At 40.3% G+C, this 25,840-nt stretch overlaps 1 protein-coding gene and 1 long non-coding RNA gene across 5 annotated transcripts in view; one reads left to right on the forward strand and one right to left on the reverse strand.

Annotated features, from left to right (window-relative positions):
- The first annotated feature begins 2,434 nt into the window (after positions 1-2,434).
- The window catches only part of LOC113062995 (LIM domain only protein 3), a 43,489-nt gene continuing 20,083 nt past the window's right edge, over positions 2,435-25,840 (forward strand). Inside the window, exons 1-3 of one of the 4 annotated variants that reach the window (XM_026233131.1) lie at positions 6,994-7,416; positions 10,098-10,306; positions 10,765-10,978. In XM_026233131.1, coding sequence (XP_026088916.1) covers positions 10,279-10,306; positions 10,765-10,978 — 242 coding nt within the window. In that variant the 5' untranslated portion in view covers positions 6,994-7,416; positions 10,098-10,278. Of the gene's footprint in view, positions 2,951-5,924; positions 6,375-6,993; positions 7,417-10,097; positions 10,307-10,764; positions 10,979-25,840 lie in introns of those variants that run through there. The other 3 variants (XM_026233144.1, XM_026233138.1, XM_026233122.1) reach the window with 3 other exon arrangements.
- Positions 3,460-25,840, reverse strand: part of LOC113063060 (uncharacterized) — a 60,973-nt gene continuing 38,592 nt past the window's right edge. The window contains exons 2-3 of the long non-coding RNA XR_003278623.1: positions 14,449-14,569; positions 3,460-3,502 (exon numbers count right to left, since the gene is read on the reverse strand). This is a non-coding gene — a long non-coding RNA (uncharacterized LOC113063060). The remainder of the gene's footprint in view (positions 3,503-14,448; positions 14,570-25,840) is intronic.

Below are 25,840 nucleotides of genomic sequence, written 5' to 3' on the forward strand. Positions count from 1 at the left end.
TACAACAGGCCTTCAGGCAGTCAAGGAACGCCCTCCTTCTGCAATGGAGTCACGTTGCACTTGGATATTGTAGCTCTCAGACTGGCCTTAACAAATTAATTGCTGGTTGAATTAAGTAATCTCCAGTGATTCCCACTGTGACAATAGGATTGGCCGGTATATTGTGGGCTGGCTGTTCTTTAACTTCAGAGGTGTCCCCTCAGGACCATTACTAAAGGTGATTCTTCAGACTTTGCTGAGGAGTATCTATTATTTGCTTTAGCTGTCTCTCGGCCAAAAACTAAAATTGGTCTACAGGGCAGAGAGAGCAAGGTTGGGAGTACGAAAGTTGTCATTAAAAACTAGGCATCCCTTGACCCTAGTTGAGGGTCACCTACCTGAAGCAATTATTGGGTGTCTCTTTAAGGAGAGGCTCTTGTGGTCATTAGTGCACAGTCACATGTGTCCCTTTGTGTCCACTGGGAGCAGAGAACTCTAGGAGAGTATGTGGAATTAGATTGAATGTGAATCTGTACTACTAGAGTCAGGAGGTGCTTACTAGATTGTGGAAGAATAGTGTGGGTAACTTAGTTTGGGATTTTGAAAAAGTGTTAGGAAAAGATGATGAGATACAAGTGCATTCACGAATCTCACTGGGGCAACAATCAGTAAAAGAAGGATATAAAACGGCACATGGCAAAGAATCTGGACACTAATGCGTGCTATATGATGACTGCAGACAATACTTCATAAAAAAAACTTAACTGGTTCTATCTGATCAAAATAATTTATCTTGAATATAATTACATACGCTTTTCACAATATGTTTAACCCCAGGTTATTGTCTTTTTAAACCAAGCATTTAACCCTAAGGACAGCAATGTTTCACACACAAATTTGGTTACCACCTCTTGTAATGAAATCCTGTTCCTGGTATGCAATGTAAAACAACACAGTTTTATGAATTTAATGGCCAATTGTTTAGCAACAAATATCCAATCAAAAACTGAACAGAAATGTTTGCGACCATGATCGCGAATGACCATGACCAGTATTACCCAAAAGGTCTCCTTTGCCTTTGTACGGCGCAATTCTGCAGGCGAAATGCAGTCATCTCAATTGGAATCCAAGTGATTGGGAAATTTGCACGAAGGAATGCTGTATTTATTTAATTATATATTTTTTGGTATTTTTGCATTGTTCTTGATAGGACAGGGATGATCTGACAGTTAATTGGAGAGAGAGGGGGATGGGATTTGGAAAGGGTTGAGAGATGAAACTCAAACTCGGGACACCCGAAGCAAAACTGTGCTATATGATAGCACGCTGCCCACTAAGCTATCTGCGTCAGTAAGGAGATTTTTTTTTTTTTTTTGATTGGGTTACTGTTCATTGAACTTTTAACAAGCAATTTGGCTGTGTTTACCAGTATAAATTTGTCTATTTTGGAAGTGTCCTCTGAGTTACTTCTATTGACAATAGACCTACCTTGTCCACAAAATTTCACAGAAATTCCATTAATGTGACTGCACTTTAAGGCTAAAATCACAATGAATACTCCCTATAATGAATGAACACATATAATCATTAATTAAATAAAATGCACATTGCTTATAAATTATATAACGGAAGGCTCTTAAAACAGTGCAAGTAAAGGAAGGTAATTTACCAACCAGACCTGTTTGAACTTTAATTGGACACCTGTAAGAAAAATCACATATTGCCATGTTTGGCTTTCGCAAAGCTCTGCCTACCCGTTCATGTCACGTTTACACTACAAACTGTGCATGATCTAGAAAAATTCACGCCAATGATTGGCACCAAACGCACCCACCCTGGCTTCCTCTTCTCCCTGTGTGACGAAACCCTCTAGTCTTTTAAGTGCGTAAGCGTGACATTCACATTTCCCTAAAGTGCTCTGTGTTTTAGCGCAGCGGATAATTAAGCGGGTGGAGGGAGTGGCTCTGATTGGCATTATAAACGCTGCGCCATCTCTGCTCACCATTCACACCACCACCTGCCTCTTCCTCCTGCACTCACGTTCATCATCAGAGGAATTATTAAAGATAAAAAGGCATTGTGCAAAAAAAGAGATCCTCCCCTGACAGATATTATCATTACAACCTTTTATCAAAAAGTGCAAACTTGTTTTTATCCATCTGTCTCCCCCCTCCATATGTGTCTCATGCTCCATCCTTCACTCTTTCCCTGGGTATTTCAGCAGGGAGAGAAAAGGAGAACCAGAGAGAGAGAGAGAGTGCAAAAAACGAGAGGGAAAAAAGCTAGACTGAGCTCTGTCAATTGGAGTGAGTGCACTACTAAGTCTGGCTTCACTACAAAGGTTAGCAGATCTGACTGTCAATACTGTCAGAGGAATGGAGTCTTAGGGAGGGGAGGGAGCAAAGGAGGTGGAGACACGAAGGTTAGGTGGTGGGGGAGGCAGGAGGGTTTGCTTTGAGAGAAAGAGATACTTTGATATTTCGGAATGTTAGAAGGGTGAATGTGGAGAACTGGAGGTTGGGGATCTAATTACCGGGCCATAATTGGGGGCTAGGGAATAGGTTGCCGTCCTCTCAACTCGCTGCAGATCAATTATGTTAAGAGAACATCTGTAAGTAGAACTTAATGAGGTCCATTAGAGCAACATGCGCTGCCTTCCCTAACGGTGCTTGTCAGCTTCTTGGATGAGCTGGAGTGTGCTGCTAACTAGGGACCTGGTGAAGGTGCTTAAATAGGCGAGGAGACGTGCGGGCCGGCTCAGGTCTGTTTTGCTTTGCTGCCAGGGAGGGAACGAGACTGCGAGCGAAGAAACAGCCATCGTGGGGAGAAGGAGGGGAATCTTTTTAGAGCGGGAGCTAGGAGGAGTTGCACCGAGTCGGGCTGCGTGTTTTTAACCCGCTCGCCTGGATCTTGACAAGGGAAGCAGCTATATTTGAGCTACCATCTCGTCTTAATCAGCAACTTTTCCTCGGTACAGTATCTTTCAATCAGATCTTTTTTTCCTCCTCAAATATATTCTGAATTGCAGCCTATTTAAGAAGCTTGGAAACAATTGCTCATGCAGTGTTTTAATTTGATCCTAAACCAGAACTAATTAGTGATGGTCTTTTGTTCTAATTAAGGTTGTTAGTATAAAGGATCTCTGGATAATTGCCAACTACTTTGACGCTTTCTCTCCTAAATAAGGAAGCTAAGAGTTAGAATCGGTGAGTGACTGTGGTGGGTGTGTGAAAGCATTAGATTCTCTGTACGTTAATAGCAGCGGTTTAAAACTGGGATTAAGTTGAAGCTTCCGTGAAATGAATGGTCACTGGAGATGCTCAAAGGAGGCTTAAACGAGGGTAAGAGTACCAGGAAATATCTTTTTTGACTCCAATCCTCCACGAAAAAAAGATTTCTCCCCTTGTGAAGCCCGGTAATTAAACTCCCGCTTTCATTTCTACCACAAAAAACGAACCTTCATTCCTCGGATATCCCTCAGTCTGTCGGATATCCCTCTCTTTGCTGATGTTACATCGCAAGTCTGTGTGTGAAAGAGAGAGAGAGAGGGGGGTGGGGGGTGAGCGAGAGAGAGAGAGAGAGAGAGGTGAAATAATAAGCAGCTCTTCATTTTAACGACGTCCGTTCGCCAAGACTGCGCGCACTTCTCGCCATGCGGGCTGCGTGCTGGACTGTTTCGTGCGAGCGTCACGTAACGTGACGGACTGCTGCATTCACCTCGCTCGGCACAGTCTGGTGATGGCACTCTCTAGCTCATCACCCCCAATAATTCAGATATCTTCGGTGAATAATTGACGTGATAATGTGCAAGATGAAGTGGTGGCGGGAGGATAGAGAAAGAAGAAGGGGTTACAGCGTCCCCCACTCTCTCTCTCCATCTCCCTTTTACTCAGCTTAAAGCGTCTCCCCCGCAAATTGCATGATTACGAAGATAGCCGCTTTGAAATAATTCAATCCATGACAAAACCTAATTACTGGCAGGTAATACCCTGTCAGCTTTAATGCATCTCATCACTCATAATGGAAGCGAGGAGCATTTTATGACCCATCTCATTACTGCTGTATTTTAGGCAGAGAGTGATTGGCATGGGGCCACAATCTTACCACTACCCAACTCTGTTACCATCAGTTCTCCGTCTCCACATTCTCGGTTTAGTCACTTCCAAACTGGGCTGACGATAAATGACTACTTTTGGGCCATGACAGAAAATAAACTCTACAGTGATTGTGTGATCATGTTTCCTTTTCTCTTTCACTGTGTGTATGCGTGTGGGGTGGGAGGGTAGGTGGCACTGAAGGCCTGTGATTCATCCTAGCTCGGCAACATGGGCATCAAGCAGTGCTAATTAGAGTGAACAGGTGTAACCAATGGGCGAGGAATAGCTTTAGAAACACAGATTGGGAAAAAAACTGAAAATTATTACTCTCTCTCTCACACACACATTTTAATTATAAAAAAAATTAATGCATTTAGCAGACGCCTTTATCCAAAGCGACTCAGAGAGCATTCAGGCTAACAATTTTTACCCTGGGAATCGAACCCCCAACCTTGCGCTTCCTAACGCAATGCTCTACCACTTGAGCTACAGGAACACATTTTGTCTTTATATTCATGTACTTTGATTTTGCAGTTACACAACGATCACTTACATGAAGCGTGAAAGTTTATGATCAATAATGGAAAATGATCATTGTGTGTCTTGGGGTAATATGACTTAATTTAGGCCTAAATGACTGAAGACAAACCAATAACTATAATGCTTTCATACAAGAGAATGCCTTTTTTTTTTCTTTTTTTTTTTTTTCTTAAAAAGGGTATTTTTAAATGTGTGATTATAGAGGACACAGTCGGCAAGACAATCTTTTTACAGCTCTACTCTTTATTGTTGTTTCCACTTTTTGTGTTTCCCAATTAGAAGTACACTGACACCAAGGCCACTTAAATGGTAACAGGGGTTACCTGGAAAGATTTAGGTATAAAACAAAATAGCGTATAATGTGTGTGTAAAGTACACTACTTGGTGAGTTCATCTTACACCTACACTTGTTTTTTAAGAGACTAACAATATAGTTAATACTTAATGATACCCAATGTAATATGAGTTCAAAAGAAACACATTTATGGTTTGCTGCTTGAGCCAAATTGATAGCAGACAGTGTTTTATTATATCAACGATTATAAATCAATTAAAGTTTCTCTGAACCAACATAGTCTATGAAGTATTACTAAATTAATCACTTAAATACTGAATGAATTAGGTATGTTGATTTAATAATAGACCAAAATATTGCTGGATTTAAAAACGGATCTGCACCTGATGTTCTCACAGGTGCTGTACTTAATCAAGTGCATATGCTGTCATGCAGTCTGCATTTTCTTACACTCTAAAAAGGAAATGTTCCTTAGTGATTTATTATGCATCTTATCAGCAAAGAACATTTTTGTCATTTTATTTATATGCTTTTTGAGAGATTATTTTTTATTTTTTCATTGATGCTCATTTTCAAGTACCATTTTTTTTTACCATATAGGATTCTTATGTTTTTATTTTTGATAGATTAAAAGATTTATATATATTTGTTTATGATATGTTCTCCATATCAGCATACTGGCTTTGGCTCTGTAAAACTCATTATGTAGATTATGTAGTCTTTAAGATAAAAAAAAAAGTTATTTGTGAAACTTATAAGGCATCAGGGTTTGAAAGCCTTTTTTGTTCTAATTGGAATCTATATTTTTCAGAGTGTATTTGCCTTCATTCATAAGTACTAATATAATTACTTTTAAATAGATGCAAGTGCACAAACACCTGTAGCCAAAATGACATAATGTATGCATTTACATTATTTTGTGAGTTTTATGAATCAGACCGGTTCTGGTATAAAACACTAAGTAGCACCAATAAATTGTTGCCTAGCTGCTAAAACAAAGAGAGAGAGGGCGAGTCTAAACGTGTAGTACAGAGCTCATAGCATGTTTGCGCGCGCGTCTCAGAGAGGTGAGCATCAAGTTTGTGTTAGCGAGCGCGCGCTCCGTTACTCCGGCTGTCGGTAATAACCGAATGACCTTTTCCTCCTCGTGTAATGTCTCACTGGTGAGGGATTGGGTTTGAAGATAATAAAGCTAGGCTTCACTATTCCTCGTTCCTCACTCACTGATGGGCAAGTTGTTGTGAGCTTTCTCAGAATACTCAATACATGACGAGAACACCTGTAGCTTTTGGTGCGAACTACTACTCGTAGATGATCCATGTGGACCTCATTATTTTCAACCTGAAGATCACTCTTATCCGCGGTGCAATGTCAGATTCGTGAACTTTTTTTGCTCCGAGGAATATTGAGTTGGAGTCGGTGCTCTATCCTAAGTTAACCTTCTGCATAACTTGGTCAAGAAGGTGAGTGAGTTGTGCTTTAATTGTCTTTTCCGAACGGATTTGCTCTAATTCGTTTAGTTCTAAATGCACTGCGAAACGAATCGCTTAACCAACCGAGGATGCTTTTAGAAGCCTTTGATGTTTAATACAAAATTCGGTCTCGCATGCCTCACGTAGACGCATGATTTGTGCATGTGATTCAAATTATTTCAGATAAACTGATCATGCAAAGTCAGCTTGTCATTTATGCACACTGCAGAGCAATGAAAAAAAACGATGTTTCTTTAGTAAACTACAATGCATAACAAAGCTGTGTGCACAGCAGTAAATAACGACTGATATACATTGCAAACAGTAGCTATTAACGCAATAAGAGGGCACATAAACAGCACTGCAAATAGTGGATGTGCATGTATAATAATATACACACTTTATGTGCATTAAAGTTTGTGCATTCCAAAACAAGACAATTAAGAGCAGTTTTAAAGCTTTAAAAAGACTGTAGAAGTTGTTGGTATTATTCGTGTTTATATTCTAAAAATATGGCATGCATCATTTCGTTTTAGTATGTGAGAGTTCCTGTATGTTGTCTTTTGTATACATCCAACTTGGTGCCTTTTTGTACGCGCACTGAAATAGGCGAATAGCGAGAGGCACGATAGGATTATAAGATTACGGCGAGCGCGAAGGGGTAAAGCATATGCCTTTGTCATCCGCTGTCATTTGTTCGCCGCCACTTGCCTCGCCACGGCTGCTGGTCGATCTAATTTCATAGTCGAGCACTGTTGTGACAAACGGAGTCTTAACAGCGTGTGGCGCTGAGCGATAGCGGCTCGCTCTCTCTGTCTTTCTCCCTCCCGTGTTTTGTTGATTGGTGTTTTCGTCGTTTTCACTCTTTTCTGGCGGAGCGAGGTGGATTGTTACTTGTAACAAAAGCGAAGCACCCTCGCGCGCATACAGCTGCTCACTTTACGCGCATCTTTGGCTCGCGCCTCGTCTTGTTGCATGGTGTTCCTGGGAGCCGACGCGAGTCAACCAATGCAGAAAAGGGAGAAAAGTTTCGGTAAGACCTGCGTTTTGCATCCTATCAACGCGAGGGTGATGTGTTTAAATGTGTGGATGGGTACTTGGGATGTTTCTATGCACACAGCGGCAGTTTTGCCTAACCTCATAGCTGCATTTTACCAAAGCGACGCGTTTTCCTCATTTAACCCGTGTGAATTGTCGTGGTTTGCTTAGATAATTGTGTATAACGTTTAATATGATGTGCGGTTGCCTATCACCGTTTCTAACGCGTTAACGGTTTCATTTGGTCGCTTTTGCGAGCTGCAAATCTTATTGGCCTTTTCAGTGCACTAGGCTGCCATGGCAACAGTAATTAAACTGATAAGAGGGTGAAATGTCAGCATCTCCGGCTCGCGCAGCTGTGATGTGAAATCGAATTGGTACTTTGCGCTCAGTGTTTGCCAAGTCTCGCCTAAAATTTCTCCATCAGTATCTGAACAGTGAAGCGCACAAAGAGCATCGTATCACTGTGCGAACGGGACATAATGAAAGATCTGAGTGAGAGAGGAAAGACAAAAAAGGCACCCATGTCCCAGACCTGGATGAGAATTTAACGATTTTGGTGCGAATTCGACTGCGGGCAATGATTTCGGTTCTGTAACGGTTCCATTAATGATTCTTGTAGTAGGCTACTCTTGAGGAGGAAATATTCCGAGAGAAACTGCGATTCGTGTTGCATTTACTGCTCTCAACAATTTGCAAATCATTAGATAATTTTAGATTTCATCAGCACCAATATAGCAAATAAGACATCGATTTAATTCAGTTCTTCCAAAATATGTTTAGTTTGACGTAATGACTTTTCAGAGGCGGATTAGATAGCCTACAGTCTGATAATTGGTCCTATGAGTGAAAATGTTAAACAAAAATGTGTTGACCTAATTCATTAAGCATTCATTTATTTCATAAAATATGCCTGATGACATCTCATGTTATTCAGTCAGTTAACGCAGTGACAGTTTTTGACTCATTTAGAGTCGAATATGACACAATACATTTTTGCGGTTCAATCAAGTGTCAGATTAATTCTGTAACAGCTCCGACTGGTAAAAAAGTATGTTTGAATCGCTAAAAAAAAAAGAACCAGCTCAAAGGAGTCATTAGTTCAGGACTCGTGTTACATTGTTCAGGCTGTATGCATTTGATTCACTAAAAAGAGTCGATTCATAAGAGTCACTGGCTCGGGATTCGAGCTGTAGAACTGTATGTTTTTGATTCACTAAAAGAACCGGTCAGAAGAGTCATTCTTTATGCAGTCGAACTACACTGGTTTGGCTGTATAATTCTGAAAGACTAAAGAGAGCCAGTTAAGAGTCATCCGATCAGGAATCGGACTAAAGTTGTCGTGCTTCAAAGAACAGACGTGCAGGAAATACTATCAGAGTAGTTTAATAGAGTGTTCTACATCAGTTGAAAATAGTTATCAAAATCACTTGGTTTCTGTAATTGTAGAAAAAAAAATGGCTACCCAGGCCCCATTTCAGTGTTTTAGATTAATTTTTTGATATAGGAAAATCAATAAGGGCATGAACAGCCCACCTTCCCATTAGAAAAAAATAAATAAATAAATAAATAATTGGTAATCCAAGCCTGTGAATAGAAGGGCTAGTCAGTTTGTGCCACAATCGATTCATTTAGGACTAACCATTATTGCGGACCGAGGGCAACGGGAGTCCAAACTACTTATTTGGCTTGTTAATGAGAGGCGGTGACTTTGTTTTGTTAACCAGTCGAGCTGGGACGGTGCGGATGAGTGGGACAGAACAAGAACACATAGCAGAGGAAATCAGCCGTGTGCTGCTTTTACAGTCCAATCCAGCCAATTAAAAGCTCAACCGTTTAAGCACAATGGGACAAACAGTGCGGCGGTGCTACCTGTCTGATGTGCTTCCTTGCTGTTTTCCCCTCACCAAGCCCACTCCTTTGAATAAACTCAAAATAAAGCATCATAAAAACGCCAGTGAGGTTGAAGGAATCATCATTATCCCTTGTCTCGTTTTCATTGAATGTTCCTACATCTTAACGAGCATGGTCCTACAGCAGAAAGAAGTTGTTCACAGTCTAAGCCGATGGTACTGCATCAGATATTTGCTCTAGGCTATAATTATGACCCTAGAGGGATCGGCTACCTGCTGTTCCTTTCCCTGCATTGTAATGCTCAGTTGAATTGAAACAATTTCACACCTGTCCTCAGTCTTACTAATTGGTGCACTGTCTTGTTTATTTTCTGTGAGGGCCAACTGCCACGCTTTTGGCAAATCATTTTTGAAAGTAATTATCGTCAAGGCCACATGTTAAAAAAAAGAAAACGGCAAACTCTCTCTAGTTGTTAGGTAGGGTAGAGTCTTAATGGTCTCCAAATGTGTTGACATGCACGACTATTTAAAGGGATAGCACACCCCAAAATAAATTCTAACATTATTTTTTTCACCCTTATGTTGTTCTGATACATGTATGACTTTCTTTCTTCTATAAAATGCAAAAGTCTCAATTAAATTTCATTGCGTTTTATTAATACAATTAAACAAGTTTCTAATGATGTAAGGGTGATTAATAATGCCAGAATTATGTCATTTGGAATGTTATACCAAATGTTTCACAAACTTTTCTTGTCAGGACAGATTCATGCAGTCCAAACAAGGCTTTTTAATCTCATATTCCTCTATGAATGTATTTCAGCGAGATTGCCAAGACAACGCATCGCGGCGACCAGCGCATTATAACTATCCTGAGGGAGGTCCTCAATTCAGACAGAGACACTCAATTTACCACAGTTGAGAAATCTCTCGGTGACCCTCTCATTTAAAGTTCACAATTTCTCACCCGCCTCCAAGAGCAGCATATACTTTAGGTGGAATCTATGGCTTTGACAGCTTCTCCTGCACAAGGTGAGAAATGGGGACTGTTTCAGTGGCAGGACAATGGGGCAGAATCAGACGCACTTGTAAAAATGTAGGACAAAAACTTTTTGGACTGGGACAAGTAAAAAGAGTGGCCAGAGCGGTAGCGTAGGGGGGAGCGGGGTACAGCTTACTCTCCTCTGTATGGAAGGAGAATACTAATTACAGGCCTTCAGCATGAGCCCACATTGTTCCCTCTCTACCCAACAAAGCCCTTTCACGCCCTGTAAAGGGCTACACAATGCCTGCTCCGGGGTGCAAGCTTTGGCCCCTCCCCTAAAGCGGGGGGAAGGGGAGGATGTTAGCTACATTGGCTTCTTGTTTTTGTTGACCAAAAAGTGTGTTTTCATCTCTTGACTGAAAAACACAGCACATGACTGACTGTCAAAAGTCACCAGGAACCATGTTCTCACCCTCGTGTCGCCCCTTGTCGCCTGTCTTCGCAGGTATACAAATGCTCTCTGTCCAGCCGGACACCAAGCCAAAGGGCTGTGCCGGCTGCAACCGGAAAATCAAGGACCGCTACCTGCTGAAGGCCTTGGACAAGTACTGGCATGAAGACTGCCTCAAGTGCGCCTGCTGCGACTGCCGACTCGGCGAGGTGGGCTCCACGCTGTACACCAAAGCCAACCTCATCCTCTGTCGGAGGGACTATCTACGGTAAGAGGAAAAACATGTTATTTGTGTCGTAACACGCACTCTAGACACTACAGATCGCAAGTTACAAGACGTCACTAAAAACAGCTAAATCTGTACCACACGGAAAAGAGAACTCTCTAAGGGCCATGCGTCAAATCCCAAACAAAGCAAGTGCCACAAAAAGCCATATTGCTGTTAACACTGACTTTAATGGCTGCCCTTAACGCCCAGAGTTCTCCCATGCTGTTAGATATCCTTTGCTCTTCATAATAGAAAAGGAGCTCAAAGGGGATCTTTATGAGCCTATAAACTGCTGCCATTTCTGTGAGTTTTCAATGGATTCACTTGTTGGATCCAATCAACACACTGAGGCTTGATAGAAGGGCATTGTTTAGCAAGAGACCACCCTGGTTCTTGTTCAATCATCTTACCTTTGTCCACGGATGGAAGGGTTTCCTTAGAAACCCAACCTCTCAGTTTCTCGCTTTTCTATCGGTGTGCCCAGCATGCATCAGTTTTTAAGCAACAAGTCTGCAAGTATGGATTTTTGGCATACGGACAAATATAGACTCCAATATCTGTCATCAGGGTCACCCCTAAAAATATTCTTGTTTTCTCTTAATGATTAAATAGGAATGAGTGCTTAAGCTGCTTTCTTGTAGGATTGCATGATATGGAGAAAAACATAAATATGCAATCAACCTTTGTTGCAATTTAAAGCCAGAAAATAAAGACATATTTTAGATGCATACAGTAATCTGGCTCCTCCTGGCATTACTAAAACTTCTAAGCAACCAGCAAAGGATGATATTCTGCAAAAAGCATTCTCCAGAATTAATTACTATCAAATTGAAATCTTAAACATTTTGAGCTTGTTTTTCATGGACTGTCTGAACAGGTATTTAACTTGATTGGCTAAACAGCATAAACAAATATATGATTTTTTTTTTCAATTTTATTGTGAATCATTTTTAATATCTAATTAAATAATAATACATAAATTTTAATGTTATATAAAATATAAAAATAATGACCAATATATCATTTCACTTTTTTAATCCATTTTTCATCTTACATTAGCATCACTACTGTTTGTTTTACCCATATGACGTCACTAGTGCAAAACTTAATATAAGACAATCATGTGACTAGGATACTCTCTGAATCTCCATAAACTTTAAGGATTAACGCATTGAAATCAATAGTGAGCACTGTTACGACATTTTCAAAAAAGGAATATAATTATGTCATAAAATGTACCATGCAACTTTTTTCGTGTTAATAAACCCACGTACACATGTGTGTTTGTATATGAAATGATATAAATGCTCAACGGGACGCTCCAGGGAGTCACGGCTTTGTGAGCATGCTAGAAGCTACAGTAGGCAGGAGGCGCTTTGAAATGGCGCAGTTCATTTCATTTTGGCATGGGCGATGAGAGAGTCTCCATTAGGCGCAGGCTTTGGGGAAACGCGACTGTAAAGCATCGCCAGAGGGCCAGAGGAAGGCTGAGATTACCATCTCGCAGTAAGCCTCATTGACTGTGCCCTGCTAAACTGCATCTTCATTCGTAACGACGCTCACATGTTTGTGCCTCAAACAACAGCGGCGACGAGATAGATGGCACCAGATGTGTCATTAGGAGACGCATAGATCCGTCTTCGTGAGATGGTGACGGTTTGTACCAGATGCGACTGATAAGGTTCTTGTGCATGTGCATGTTCTGTTATATCTCTTTTAACTGCTAGTGAGGGAAGAGAGAGGCCAACTGTGCCCATGTGATTCTTTCATCTTCAAAGTTCAAGGTGACTGAATTGATTCGATTCTAGCCATCACATGAGCGGTCTTCCCGTGCCTCCAGCTCAACGTCTCCTCGCCAGCAGCAAATCAGGGGCGAGCGTGGCACGCTCCCAGTTCCTCAAATCACATCTGCAACACAACAAAAGAAAAGCAGCCTCCATTGACGAGCCAATCAATCGGCAATCCCACAAAGCGCTCTGACGCACTCCTCTCGATCGGATCGTTTCCTTATTTATTTTCTTAAGTTAGTGCTGGCGAGATAAGAGATAGACTTAATCCCTTCCTCTTTGTTCTGTGCTCTATTTCGCCCGTTCTTATTCCGAGTAAATTATGCTTGGATTTATTATACAAGATTCCCCACCCCCACGTCCGCACAGAATCAATCCAGTCCTGTTTAGCAGTGTGGCATGTTATTAAGGCTGACATAACCAGGGTTAATAGAATTCTTCAGGGGTCTACAACCATGAGCAATGTGATCCCACCAGCTGAGAAATAATAATCCCTATCGCAACACACACAAAAACAAATTAAATAAGAAAAAAAAAAAAAGATTTATGCCTTCCCGGACCTGTCTCCCTTAGTACGTATTATCAAATATGATGTGGGGTTTTTTTGTAGTCGAAGGGAGAGGCAGAAATCGTTTAGGTCTGGGGAAAGGATATCATTCGATTCATATTCAAAGCATCGAGAAGGTAATTATTGATGGAAAGCACGATGCTCGTATTGCTCTCAAAGTATGGGTAAATGGTATTGGCCTGTCATATCCACAACAAATGATTCTTTTGATACCGTGCAGACATCTCTATTGATGATAAAGGTAATAACCGGCGTGCCAATGTTTATGCCAATGCGGTTACATTTCATAGCGGGGAGCGATAAAGTTAAAAGCAGCAGACAAAAAAGCAATGGACACATTTAAGTTGAGAAACGGGCAAAAATGGACCCTGCCAGAAAGTAGTTACAGACAGGAAAGCCCAGGATGCAAGCAGGGAGAGAGAAGCTGTTAGGCATCAGTTAATGGAAAACTGTAAATTTCAGGCATCCATTTTAAAGACAGCACAGGGTGACCACTTATTTATTTATCTATCTATTCATTCATTTTTTTTTTAATCCAACTTCAATTTTCCTCTACAGTGGTTTTACTAAGATTGTAAATGCAAGCAAACTCACAGAGCAGTCAACATGACTGGATTTATTACCGTTATGGAAAGCTGGCTATCGGTGAAAGATAACCAACATGTAAAGCATGGTTTGGTTGTAATAACTTGTATTTTTTCCCCCTTTCGCCCCTCATTCAGAAACCACTTTGTGGTGCCCGTCTACCTTGTGCTGTGTAAACTTTTGGAAATGAACCATAAAAATGTATCTTTCCCTTTTTCGTACAGTATTTGCATCTGGAATCACACCGTAGATTGTATGCATTTATGGATGTGCCATATGTTTATCTGTAGGTCAACAAAATGGGAGTAATCTTTGAAGTCAGGGACTTTGGCAAATTGAGCGCAACGGAATTGGTTTTGTAATTCATTTCGGTCGCACACTTAAGAGATAAAGATTGTAATTATCTAGCTGCTTGATGAAATGATGATTTCAGGATGCACATTTTGTAACGAAAGGATGGTGTTAAGATAAAGTGGCTGTATTAAAAACTGCAGGTGGCTTAAACATTCTAAAAGAAAAAAATAGCATACCTCGGATGTAATCGCTGCTCTTTGCCACCATGCGAAGTGAAGTTTGCCTACAAGCGCCCTTGAAAACATGAGAAGCTACATACTTGGGTCTCTGCCACAGAGAAATCCAAAGAGTCACCACCTAAGGAGACAGAGACAAATTATTAGAAAATTCGCAGTATGTGTCCATTCAGCTATTTTAGTCTAATCTATGTTTTGGGTGCTGTGCAGGTGTGCAATGCTCATTTTTTTTACCTCAGCTAACCTAAGCTAACACTCTCCTTGTAATTTGGAAAAGGTCAGAAATGAAGAACGTCTAAGTTCAGAAGTTCTCTAGTTCTCCAGTGCTCTAGTTTACGCCCTCAGCTGATAAGAGCAATTATTCTCAAATATAAACGCATTTCTTGTGGGCTGACGTGACACTGAAGTAACAAAGTTGCAGCTGTGTTGTCTGTTAAAGGTTAGGCTGGTCTCTCTGGCGGGACTAGCCCAGTGCAGCCCTGTGTACTTTGTCCTGTGTTTTCCTCAGTTGTTTTGAAGCTAGCTGAAAGATTGAGGCCATCTCTTGTTCTAATGACCAGTGCAGATGTTCACCAACAGTGCAGTGCTCTGTGTCTCTGAAGGGCGTTGAGCAGAATTTTGGTTCTGGCAAACACAGAATGCTAAAACAGAGCATGGCTAACATTTCATTTTGTGTTTCTACAGTCAGAATCGGTGTTGGGAAGTAACTACTCTGACAGTAGTTTAGGACTTGACGAAATACTGAAGCTTTTTTAGTAACTTTTACATAAGTAGCTATGTAGCAAGGTTAAATGGTACATTGCTAGTTTTTGTAATGCACACAAACCAGTGGCCTGTATTCTGTCTCATACCAACTCTGATATGAATCAGTTTGTTCCAATAATTTATAGTGCTGAGGAAAAAAAAATCCATTTTACTTTAGTGAATCATTTTGTTTGTTCAGTTCACGGTATATTAAAAAAATAGAATAATAATAATAATTTCTTTAATGAAATATCTAGTTGAAGTCCACTATTCGTCAGCATGTTTTTGACTCATTTGTATAGATAAGTGTTTTTAGTAAACATTTACTTATTCAGGTTTATCCTTAAAGGAGATCTGTGTTGTCTTTGTGCTATATAAACCGCACTCTGATCATAAACTCTCAGGTGATTTTATTTTTTATGTTAAAGTTTAGAATTAGCTACTTTTCAATATCTACTTTTTTTTTAAAAGGTTAGCTTTAATTTACATTTAGAGGATGTTTCAAAGTATGATAAATGAATATACTGAAATGGCTTGGTGTCCTTGAGGTAATGTTAATGTTTATTTAACTAAAAATTGAGATGGCGAAGTAGTGACAACTACTTGGAATGAGCTAACTACACATTTTAGCATAGATCAGCAAAGTTTTTTCTTTTTTTCTTTCAGATAATATATTAAATGTTGTTTTGAAATCCAATAAGCATGACGACTGTTTCTCATCTACAGTAAAAAAAGAAAGAAAAAGAAACAAAGGTGAAATATGCTTTTTGAATAAAGATCTGTATTAATGTAAAATCCTTTAATGACACACATAAAACAAAACCGTTGACAGAAGAACAATTTACCATTCATGTTGAAATACCAAACATCAGTGTGATTAAAATGCTACACAACACTTCAAACGCATGTCGTTTGGTTTTAAAACATTAAGACTCTTTATGAGCATCCTGTGTTAGTTTTGTTGCCTGTGCCATCTCTAGCTGACAAATTTCTAGGCCCTGGGGGACGTGTTTGCAAGGTCGGCTTTTGAAAACACTCTGCACCCTACATAAAGCTGTTTTCTGTGGGTGCACCTGTGTTGTAATTGTTTTTCCCTCATCTGTCTGTTAAAAGAATGGCTTTTTCTTAAAGCTAATGAAAGACTTAGTATTTTTTGTCATTTGTCATTATGCCTTTGTGACATGAAACACATATTTTTGTTTTATATATTCATAGTATATTACTGTTTTAAAGTCTTATTGTGGCTTTTGCATTATTTTGTCCATCTCCAGTTCAATTGTTGATGGCTTTGAAAAAGCTAGACAGCCCAATTAATCAAGAAAACAATTCTCCATTATGTGTGAAGGTGATGCGTAACATTTCCAAAAGTTTTAACCATCAACTTTTAATGTCAAAACCTTTGCAGACTTCTGTCGGTACTTGCTGGAAAGTTTGGTTAAGCCTGCCATCGTTTTCAGACAACAAGACTTTGCTGCCTTATGAACTCTGATTTCAAAAGAGGAAATATTGATGGTTTGAAGGAGAGAGGTACTCCAGGAGTGGCCCTTAGTGTTTGAGGTGCACTTGAGGTGTGGATTCAGTGGGTGTGCCGTTTCTCTCAGCCGCGGATAACGCTCCGTCTCAACGGCACTCGTTACAATGGAGCACTCAGCGTGTACAAAAAGCTTTCTTCTTGGTGAAGATTTTAATGGTGTTGCGGCTCTGGACACTTTACCTCCTTATCCCCCTCGTCTCATTAGACAGCCCCTCACTGTCTTCTGTTCCTTTCTACTGAGCTTCGGTCTTTGATACTGCGATTGAAACCTTGTGATGACCAGTTTTCATGCAGGCCAGGTGACTGTTGTCACTCAAGAGTAAGTTTGTTTGGTCCCAAAAGCCTGTTCTTTTATGTGTGAAAAATGAGGAGAAATTTAGAAGAATGCACAAGTTGCCTTTTTCCATGGAATTACGATTAAACGTTTACGTCCATTTGAAGCATGAGAGTCCCTGTCATATTTTTTTGGTGAACTATTCCTTTATTATTTGCTTTAAAAATTGGGATTCTTTCAAACAACGATGAGAATAATGCAGATGTAAATGTAAAATGTACTTTTCAAAGACCTATGTAGGCTCCTAGGAGTTTGTGAAAAATAATAGAACGTAGTCACAAGCTATCATAAATCTACTACAAATACAATAATGACCCACGGAAGTTAGTAAGAAAGAATTTCAACATCTTTTTACGCACTTGCACACTGTTTGTTTTATTTGTTCCCTATGGTGTCCTGTATGATTCATGCCTCTGGAGAATGCACAGCAAGCCTCTAAACAGCAGCGGCCGCTCCATCGCCACAAGGTGAACTATTCCCCGCTGCGCGTTATTATTAATAACTGTCAGCCAGAGGGGGTCACCCACGACAACTCCTTGAAAAGAACCTAGGGCAAGGCAACTAGGCCGCAGCTGGGCGCCTTGTAAAACAATACCCCCCTCCCCCTTCCCTGCTTCCCCAGAGGATGAGTGCTTAAGGCAGGAATAATGCATGGGAGCGATTGGGGAGTAGGGCACCGCCATGTTTCCAGCCGTGAAAAATTAAGATGTCACCACCTGGCCCTGTTAAGCATACCTTTTGCCAGAGCACGAAGCTATCTATTAGAACAGGACAGATCAAAGACAGCGTTTGAATGTCTTCCTTTCCACCTCCACCTCCAGGCACACGTCCCCCCCATCATACCACCTGATTCTGTGGTGTAAACTTAAAAAATAAAATAAAATAATAAACATTAGTTCACACTAAATTTTGTAAATATGTATAATTTACTTATCTCAGCGTTAAGTAGTTATATAATATAATATAATATAATATAATATAATATAATATAATATAATACTTCTTAGTATAATATAATTTGACGCATTGTAAAATATATTTTTTTAATTATATGAAAAATTCAAATATATGGGTGAGCTACAGTGAATTAACCTGTAGCTCAAGGGACATGTAAAATAAACTTAGTTCTGCACAGATTTTTTTTGTCTTTGCAGAAACTCGCTCTTTTTAAAATAGCGGATGTTGTCATTCTCTGCATAGCTGCATTGTTGTGGTCAGAGCAATTCCAAATAAGTGTTCCTCCAATCTCCCTACACCACCTCTAATCCAACAAGTTTCCATTAAAATGAATGTTATAACTGAAACAGGGCGCCGGAGATGTGTGTGAGAGGGTAGTGACAGCAATTTATTTGTGCTCACCTCCTCTCCCGTGCTCTCTCACTTTGAATGCATTACAAATCCCGCTTTAATTTTCTCCACTCTACCACATAGACATCCAGCTACATCACTCCAATCTCACCAAATGAAATTGGTTTTGGAGGGGTCAGAGTTCAGCACACTGGTCTGTGTTATGATTTCCATCTAATCTGGGAGAGGACTATAAAGACCTAATCCACCCTACCTTTTCCAGGCACTGCTGCACTCATGAGTCTGCGAATGGGAACCTTGTAATAAGCCGAGAGAAGAAGGAGGGGAAAGAGGGATGACTGTTTTTCGAGTCCTATTTGTTGTGTGGATTTATGGGAAGCAAAATGTTGGATGGCGTCAACTGTGCCACAAGTAGACTGACTCCATGAGGCCAAGGCTAGATTAAATGTACACTTTGACCCCACTTGCTGATCAGAAAAGGGCCACCCAGGGGGTTCAGATGAGTTTTATTGCGGACTGCCACCGTTTCCATGTGAAACAATGAGCCCGTTCACTGAAGTTAAATGTCTACCACGTGCCTCGTTTTATTGCTTTGTACCGATAAATGTGATTTTATTTTAATGTGCTTCGCTTCACTGGAGTTTTTTATTAGAGTTGTTGTATTACTGTATATCTCAACTTGCACCTGGCAAATTAACGTGTTTACTTTGTCCCAAGAGTGAAATTGGCCGGACAGTCGCGCACAAGATGGACGATCACAAAGCATTAGACAAATGGCTTTGAAATACTATGTGTTTGCAGAAAGCCATTATTTTGTATTCACGGTAGCAGGTGTTACCGTGTAGGACTGTTACAGCTAAAATGGTCGGCCGTGGAAAACACCTTACTAGCTGAGGAACACATGCCCTTAAAACACAACTACCTGCTGAGTGTGATATTATCTGTTATTGTAATGCTGGAGGAACTGTTTTCCACTGCTAACAGTACCTGCACATTCAGCTGTATTGATTTCTTCTGCTTTTTCTTTATATATGCCTACAGTTCTGTAAGATTTGAACAGAACACAAACAGGGAAAGCACAGCTTTCATGACAAGCCTCAATCAATTATTACTGTAGTTATGTAGAAGAAAAATATTCTTAAAAAAGTTTCCACAGGATGAACGAGTACATTTGGACCTAAATACATTCTTACCCTCATTTTACCCTGTCTATTTAAGTCCCTGAAGCAGTTGAACAAGGTTATATTAGGCTTGAATAAACTATTACCTTATGGGGCTTCATTTTTGATGAGATGACTTTCCTGAAATAGTTGTCGTCATACATCTCATTGTCGAAAGCACTTCCACAGGCGTTACGACCATATGGGTGCTTCATTTTTCCCAGCGCTCTTGTCGTTACATTAATTTTCAGAAACTGTAGCCGTCGCTTAATGACAGAGTTAAATCCTGCACCTGCTGACTGGACTCAATGGGACGATCGCTCCTGTACCCTGAACTTAACTTTCTCCAGAAGACATTTATGTGGATTTCTTTTTCCTACAAACCCAACCATTTGATATCCTTGCTCCTTAGAGATTAACCTTTATGCCCTTAATAAATGCTCTGTATTGACATCAAAGGAATGGGGAAAATGGCGCAAGGCTGTCTGAGAAGAGGTCCGGGAGCTTCCTGAAAGAACCCAGGCCTATGCTCTCCTAACCGAGAAACCGTAATCTGGGCTGAGCGTATGGAATTTACCACTCGTCTTTGTCTTTTTAATTAAACTTGAGCACAGTTTGGAGGCTATTTGACCTTTCTCAGCCCCCTCTTTGTGAGGATTGCCATAGGTCATTTCCATGCATATATTACCTCATTTGAGGTCCTCTCTGCTTCTAGTGTTGTCCATGATCCACTCGGATTTACAGATTAAGCAGAAGTGCGGCTGGAGAATATCGGCCACGAATTAGACTATATCTGCTGTTGAGGGGAAATCTTGAAAATCAACTATATCATTTTAAGCAGGCCTGACTAAGCATTAGCAAGCAAGAGATGTGTGCTTTTAGAAGAGTTTATTAGGTCTGTATGGTGTGTAACTGTCTTTTCTAATATTAAATTTTAATTTGTTCAGTTCAGTGTTCTTTTACAAGAAGCATTGCCTGGCACAGCTGTGGCCGGGGATGTGGTGCCACTGCGTCCTTGGCTGGCATCTCTTCTCTGCCGGCATGCGAGAGTGTGATAACCAGCCTTGTGGCTTGACGCGCCAAGATATGCAAGCCCCTCTACTGCCCCCAGAGCTTTGGCAGACACCGATCGGCTTTTGTTTCTGGGTTGTGCGCTTGGAAGCCATATGCCATCTTGGCTCAAAACACAGCCATTTGAAAGCCTTGCTGCTCATTTTCAAACCTTCTAGTGCAATTCCTCCAAAACCAACTCCTCATCTACCTGTGATAAAGCAACAGTCACTATACAGCAAACAAGAGAGGAATGGATTCCCTGTCCTGAGAGGGAGGCCAAAAAAATAAACCTTACTTCTCTGAAGCATCTCCCTGCATGGCCTGGTAGCTTTTAAACTATTCACAAGGAATTGTGCAGAGTAAAAAATACAGCCAATATTGTTGTAGGATCAGAAGCATGCTCAAAGTTATTTTGGCTGGTGCTTCGCTGTTAGGTGTAAACCCTATTTGGTCTGCATCGCAATCTCATAAAACCTACAGCTCCAGTTTACGATTTCTTCTCAAGTGCAAGATCCCACTCCTCGTCTTTGCACTTTCTGAACATCCAATTATTTAGCACAGCTTTGTGGGTCCCTGGTCCAAGCAAGTTCCCTCTCTCCAGACCTGTCCACTATGCTTACACCTTTAGACTGTAGGCATCAGTCCTTTTTACAGTGATAAGTTTGCAGAGACCACAATTCCTCTCAGTACCCAACTTGAACATCAACCGCTGTCTCTCTCACATGCAAGTTTAACAACCAAACAGAACAAAGCACCACAGCACTAACTTAAACCTCAGACCTTATCTGAAATGCTAGCTTTAGGGCTCTGTATGTGTTACCCTCTCCCACTCTGGAATATCTTGCCGTCTTCACCTACGTATAACTGGCAGCTCTACAGACATTCACAAGACAGTCAACTCCACTCGCCGACAGTTACACTGCAGTTCGCAAGGACAGGCTTGGCCTCAGACCCTCAGTTGCACAACCTTAGTAATGAGCCTTTTATGGAGATAAAGAAGGGGAGGATTGCAGCAGATTCTTTCATGGTAGTCAGGAAGTGGTGGGGGTTTAGTGTAGGAACCTCCAGATGGTGATTGGTCCATGTCAGCCCCACTTACAGGGGCTTGATTTGGATAGGGAGCGCAGTGCAGCGAGCCCCCTGCGCTCAACCCCTGAGCGACTTCTCAATTAGTGTGCTGCCTAGCGGAACTGTGAGACGCCGCTGGATGCTCCTCACCTCAGCCCCACAGCTCCAGGCACACAGCATCTGCCGAAATATCTCATATGATCACATGGTCAGGCTTATTTTGCTGTGGATGTTACATCAATACACATGCTTCTATCGAGAGCAGCAGACCAAAGCATAGCCTGACTGAAAAGTGCAGCAGGCACACAATTTTTTGCGGTATTGGTAAATACCTGAAGAGCACTGCTGGCAAGACATTAAATGGTTTCTCTTCTAAAAATTATTTCATTATTGTGACTATAAACAGAATGTAGTGTTCCCCATATATTTAGGTATTATGTCAAGTATTTTCTAAGTGTTAATGGTGATGGTGAAACCAGTCAGACCCAGTTGCTCAATTGTGTAAAATGAGATGTAAATGCAGCCGTTTTAACGCCCTGATTTATTCATGAGAAAGCCAAAAGAAAGAGAAGAATGCAAATGAGGTACTCAGGTTTGCCCTTGAACCGGACACATCCACAAACAAGCCCATCTCACCATAAGAATTAACAACTTTATTAAATCATCTGATATAGCCCTTGTGTAACTGTGGCGGATACTTCCTGTGTTTCTCTATTTCAACATTACTGCTCTAGAGAGCGGTCAACCTCACCTGAATCTTCCCATTACAAAGATCATTAGATCTAGGTTTGTTTTCTTATTAATTTATAATTTCCCTCTTTCTTCCTCTCACTCCCTTTTGTCTTATAACACCATTATAATATAATTAATTCATTCCTGATATCACAACCAACCACTTCACTACATGCATATCTAACATAAATGCATAAAAAGAGAGGGAAAAGGGTGCTGCTGCCACATTGATTGTGCTGAATCACACCACTTTTCCATCTACCTTTAATCTCGAAATGCTAAAGAGGCAAAGTGCCCCAAAGTCTGCACAAGTCATCCCTATATTTCCTCAGCACAGCTCGTCTGCATCAGCCACGCGTGTCCTGATCAATCGCACACACCAGTTTGTTCCTTTATGGCAGCTCTGCCTGAGAGAGTGTTGAGCTGTTGTCCTGTGGCTACTAGCACTCTGTGCACATTGCATGTTAAACGCTATCACTGACTGGCAAGACAGAGAGAGAACAGAACTGCAGAGTCTTGTCTGTTTTTCTTTTTTTTAATTGTTTGTATAGCATTGCCCAATTCAGACTAAGCAAAGTCACAAGAACTAAAATTATACTCTACAGTGAGATGATATGCACACACAGACAAAAAAAGTATAAAGGAACATGATGGGCAAAGCAGGCTGTTGTGAAATTGCTAAGCATCCTCCCTCTAATCAAAGTTACTGCGGCATCACTCCACACTATTCGTTCCAGATATTTGGATTTGATCAGACCCATGGCCTTTGTAAGCTTTCATTAAAAAAAAAAAAAAAGCAGTCTGCTCTTGGCCTGTTCATTAGAGACCTCTCCATTGTCAGGCTTGGATAGCAAGATCATTTGCACTGATTCGCTTCTCTCTACCACCAATCTGCATAAAAAAGAAGCATCACACCGCGGGAAGTGTAGGTGCTGCTGTCCGTAACGCATTACTCTGATACCCATATGTTCCCAGCACAAAGCAACAGAGGGTTTTGATACCGAGAGGAGTGCGTATAATTAATTTGATTTTGAAAAGAGGGAGATGGGTGGAGAAAGCGGGGTGCCGGTTAATGTATTGATCAAGAGTTCATTTGGCTTTATCTTCGTCCTACTAATTACTTTACTCTGAATAATATCAAGGTGGTTTTCATTTTAACTGCCACTGGGAATTCCTGTGAGAGAGAAAAAACAACATCCAATATATTTTATCAGTGATTAAAACATTTCAATCATCGGGTCCACAAAACACCCCTCAAGCTCAATGTGGGGCAGCATTCAGGATTCTGACTAATTAAAATCCTACATTAAATATTTCTTAATTATCTTTTTCAGTAAAAGAAAGGAAGGGAAAATTAAACATGCTGGTTTTGAAGACCTTTCCACAGATGGGATCTGCAAATCTAGTGCTGTAACAATTTGAACAATACTGGTTTTCTCCTTTCGTACAGTCAAAACTCTACATAGTTAAAAAATGACATTGTTTTACACATCATTTATTTAAAAACTTCATTATTCAGTCTTCTTTACTTTGTTACATATATAATTGTAATGTAATTACATTTCTCCAACAAGACAGCTGAATTCAAAAATGGATAAAACTAAATGGATGCACATTCAGTATAGTAATAGCATGTCCATCCATCATCGACAACATAAAATCTATTCAAACTCAGTAAGGCTTTAGAAACCAACTTAAGAAACCTTTTATTGAAGCATTTGTTGCTTCAATTGTACTGACAGACCTGAGGCTTCCAGCATATGTAGGAAAAATAAATGAAAAAGTTTGTAAAATGATTCAAAATAAAAACCTATACAAATATAAACTAATGCAATTAAATATAAATATCTATAAACATATTTTAGACACAGCTAGCGTCAAATAACCTGAAATCTTTTTTCTGAAATTCTGCACTGATACATAATAGCAGATTTTTTTTTAGGACTGAATATCATTCTCAAATAGTGCAAAGCTCTGCATACAAGTGATAGAAACTCTGTCAGTTATTTTAATAATCAATATTATAAATTTTGGAATCATTACTGGATAAAAACCAAGCTGTTCATTGTCAGTTAACAGCAGCATTTATTAGCCATGCTTTTAGCAAATGCATATATTTGCTTTGATCAAAATCAAATTCATAAGTCACAAATGGGCTGTGCATTGTAATGTCAAATTAAATCTTATTATATTCTTTGGCTGAAATACAAACAGTGTCTGAGTGTCCAGTTTCTGGCTCCAAACGAGTGATTTTGATCCTTCAATAAGGCCCAAGATGTTTTTCCCTTCATCTCATTCTCCCTTTCTCACACTTTCTCGTGTCTTGTGACATTTCAAACAGCGGCTCGAAGCAGGAGGCCTCCATATTACGAACGAATTCTCATCTGAGGAACAGATGGTTTAAGTCTTGCGTCCTCGGGAAATAAATTAACAGATAAAGCTACAGAACAAAGAAATCCAGCGTCCCCTCTCGCCTCTATTTTGTGTTAAATGAGATGCCGTGGAGATGTTAAAAGCTCTGAAGGCGTCCTGTAATTGCTATGTTGTGCTTGGAAAAAAGCTTTGCCACCATTAACCTCTCCTCAATACAATTCACTTCACATGTCTGGCAATTACGTGGCCAATAATGCTCCATTCTTGCAAATGTGTGTGTTCTTGACTCCCTGTAATTAAATTGGGCTTTTCATATGTAATCTGAAATTGCGGAGAGGTCAAAATGGGCACTTGTAATCACCATCGATCGAATCTGAAGTAGAGGCGCAAAGACTTAATCCTCTATTTTTCTTCCACGCTAAATTGTCCTGAAGGAAAGGTCAGGGATTCAGCTAAGGGGTCAGGGGTAGGATGGCATTGTTTTCTCCCTCTTTCAATCCTTGGTAGAAAATGAGTTCGCCAAAAACGAAGAACATACAACAAACACTTATTTTTGACAGCTCTTTCAACTTCTTAAAAGCGAAGGGCATCTCTCTTTTTTTTTAAATAGACCCCATCTCTCAAGTAGATTATGATTTAGAGTATCGAAAAGTTGTTTTGCTCCCTCTCGAAAATGACATTCGCTCCTAGGTGATGTATACTTCAAAACATTTCATGTAGCCATAACTATCATTCACCAAAGGCCACATACCCTGCAATGCATCTTTCCAGAATTTTCTATGAAGTTAGACCTTTAGAATGATCCATTTAATGTGCCGACACCTACACAATGCCCTAATGCGACAGCTCAACGCGTTTATTCGGCAATGCCATAAACAACCTTAGGACGTTCTTTGAGCAATGCTTTTTTTCTATTAACAAAGCAGCAGGATGTGTCAGCCCTGGTTTAAAGTGCTAAATGCATGAGTTCACAAACAGTTTGGTTATTAACAAAAGTGACTGTCTGGAATCGTCAGGTAAACCAGATAAGATAGTTTAGCATGTGCCTTGAGAGCAGCTTTTTCATAATTATTCCAGTTGTCAATT

Source organism: Carassius auratus, chromosome 4, assembly GCF_003368295.1.
Source record: "Carassius auratus strain Wakin chromosome 4, ASM336829v1, whole genome shotgun sequence".
Classification (NCBI taxonomy): Eukaryota; Metazoa; Chordata; class Actinopteri; order Cypriniformes; family Cyprinidae; genus Carassius; species Carassius auratus.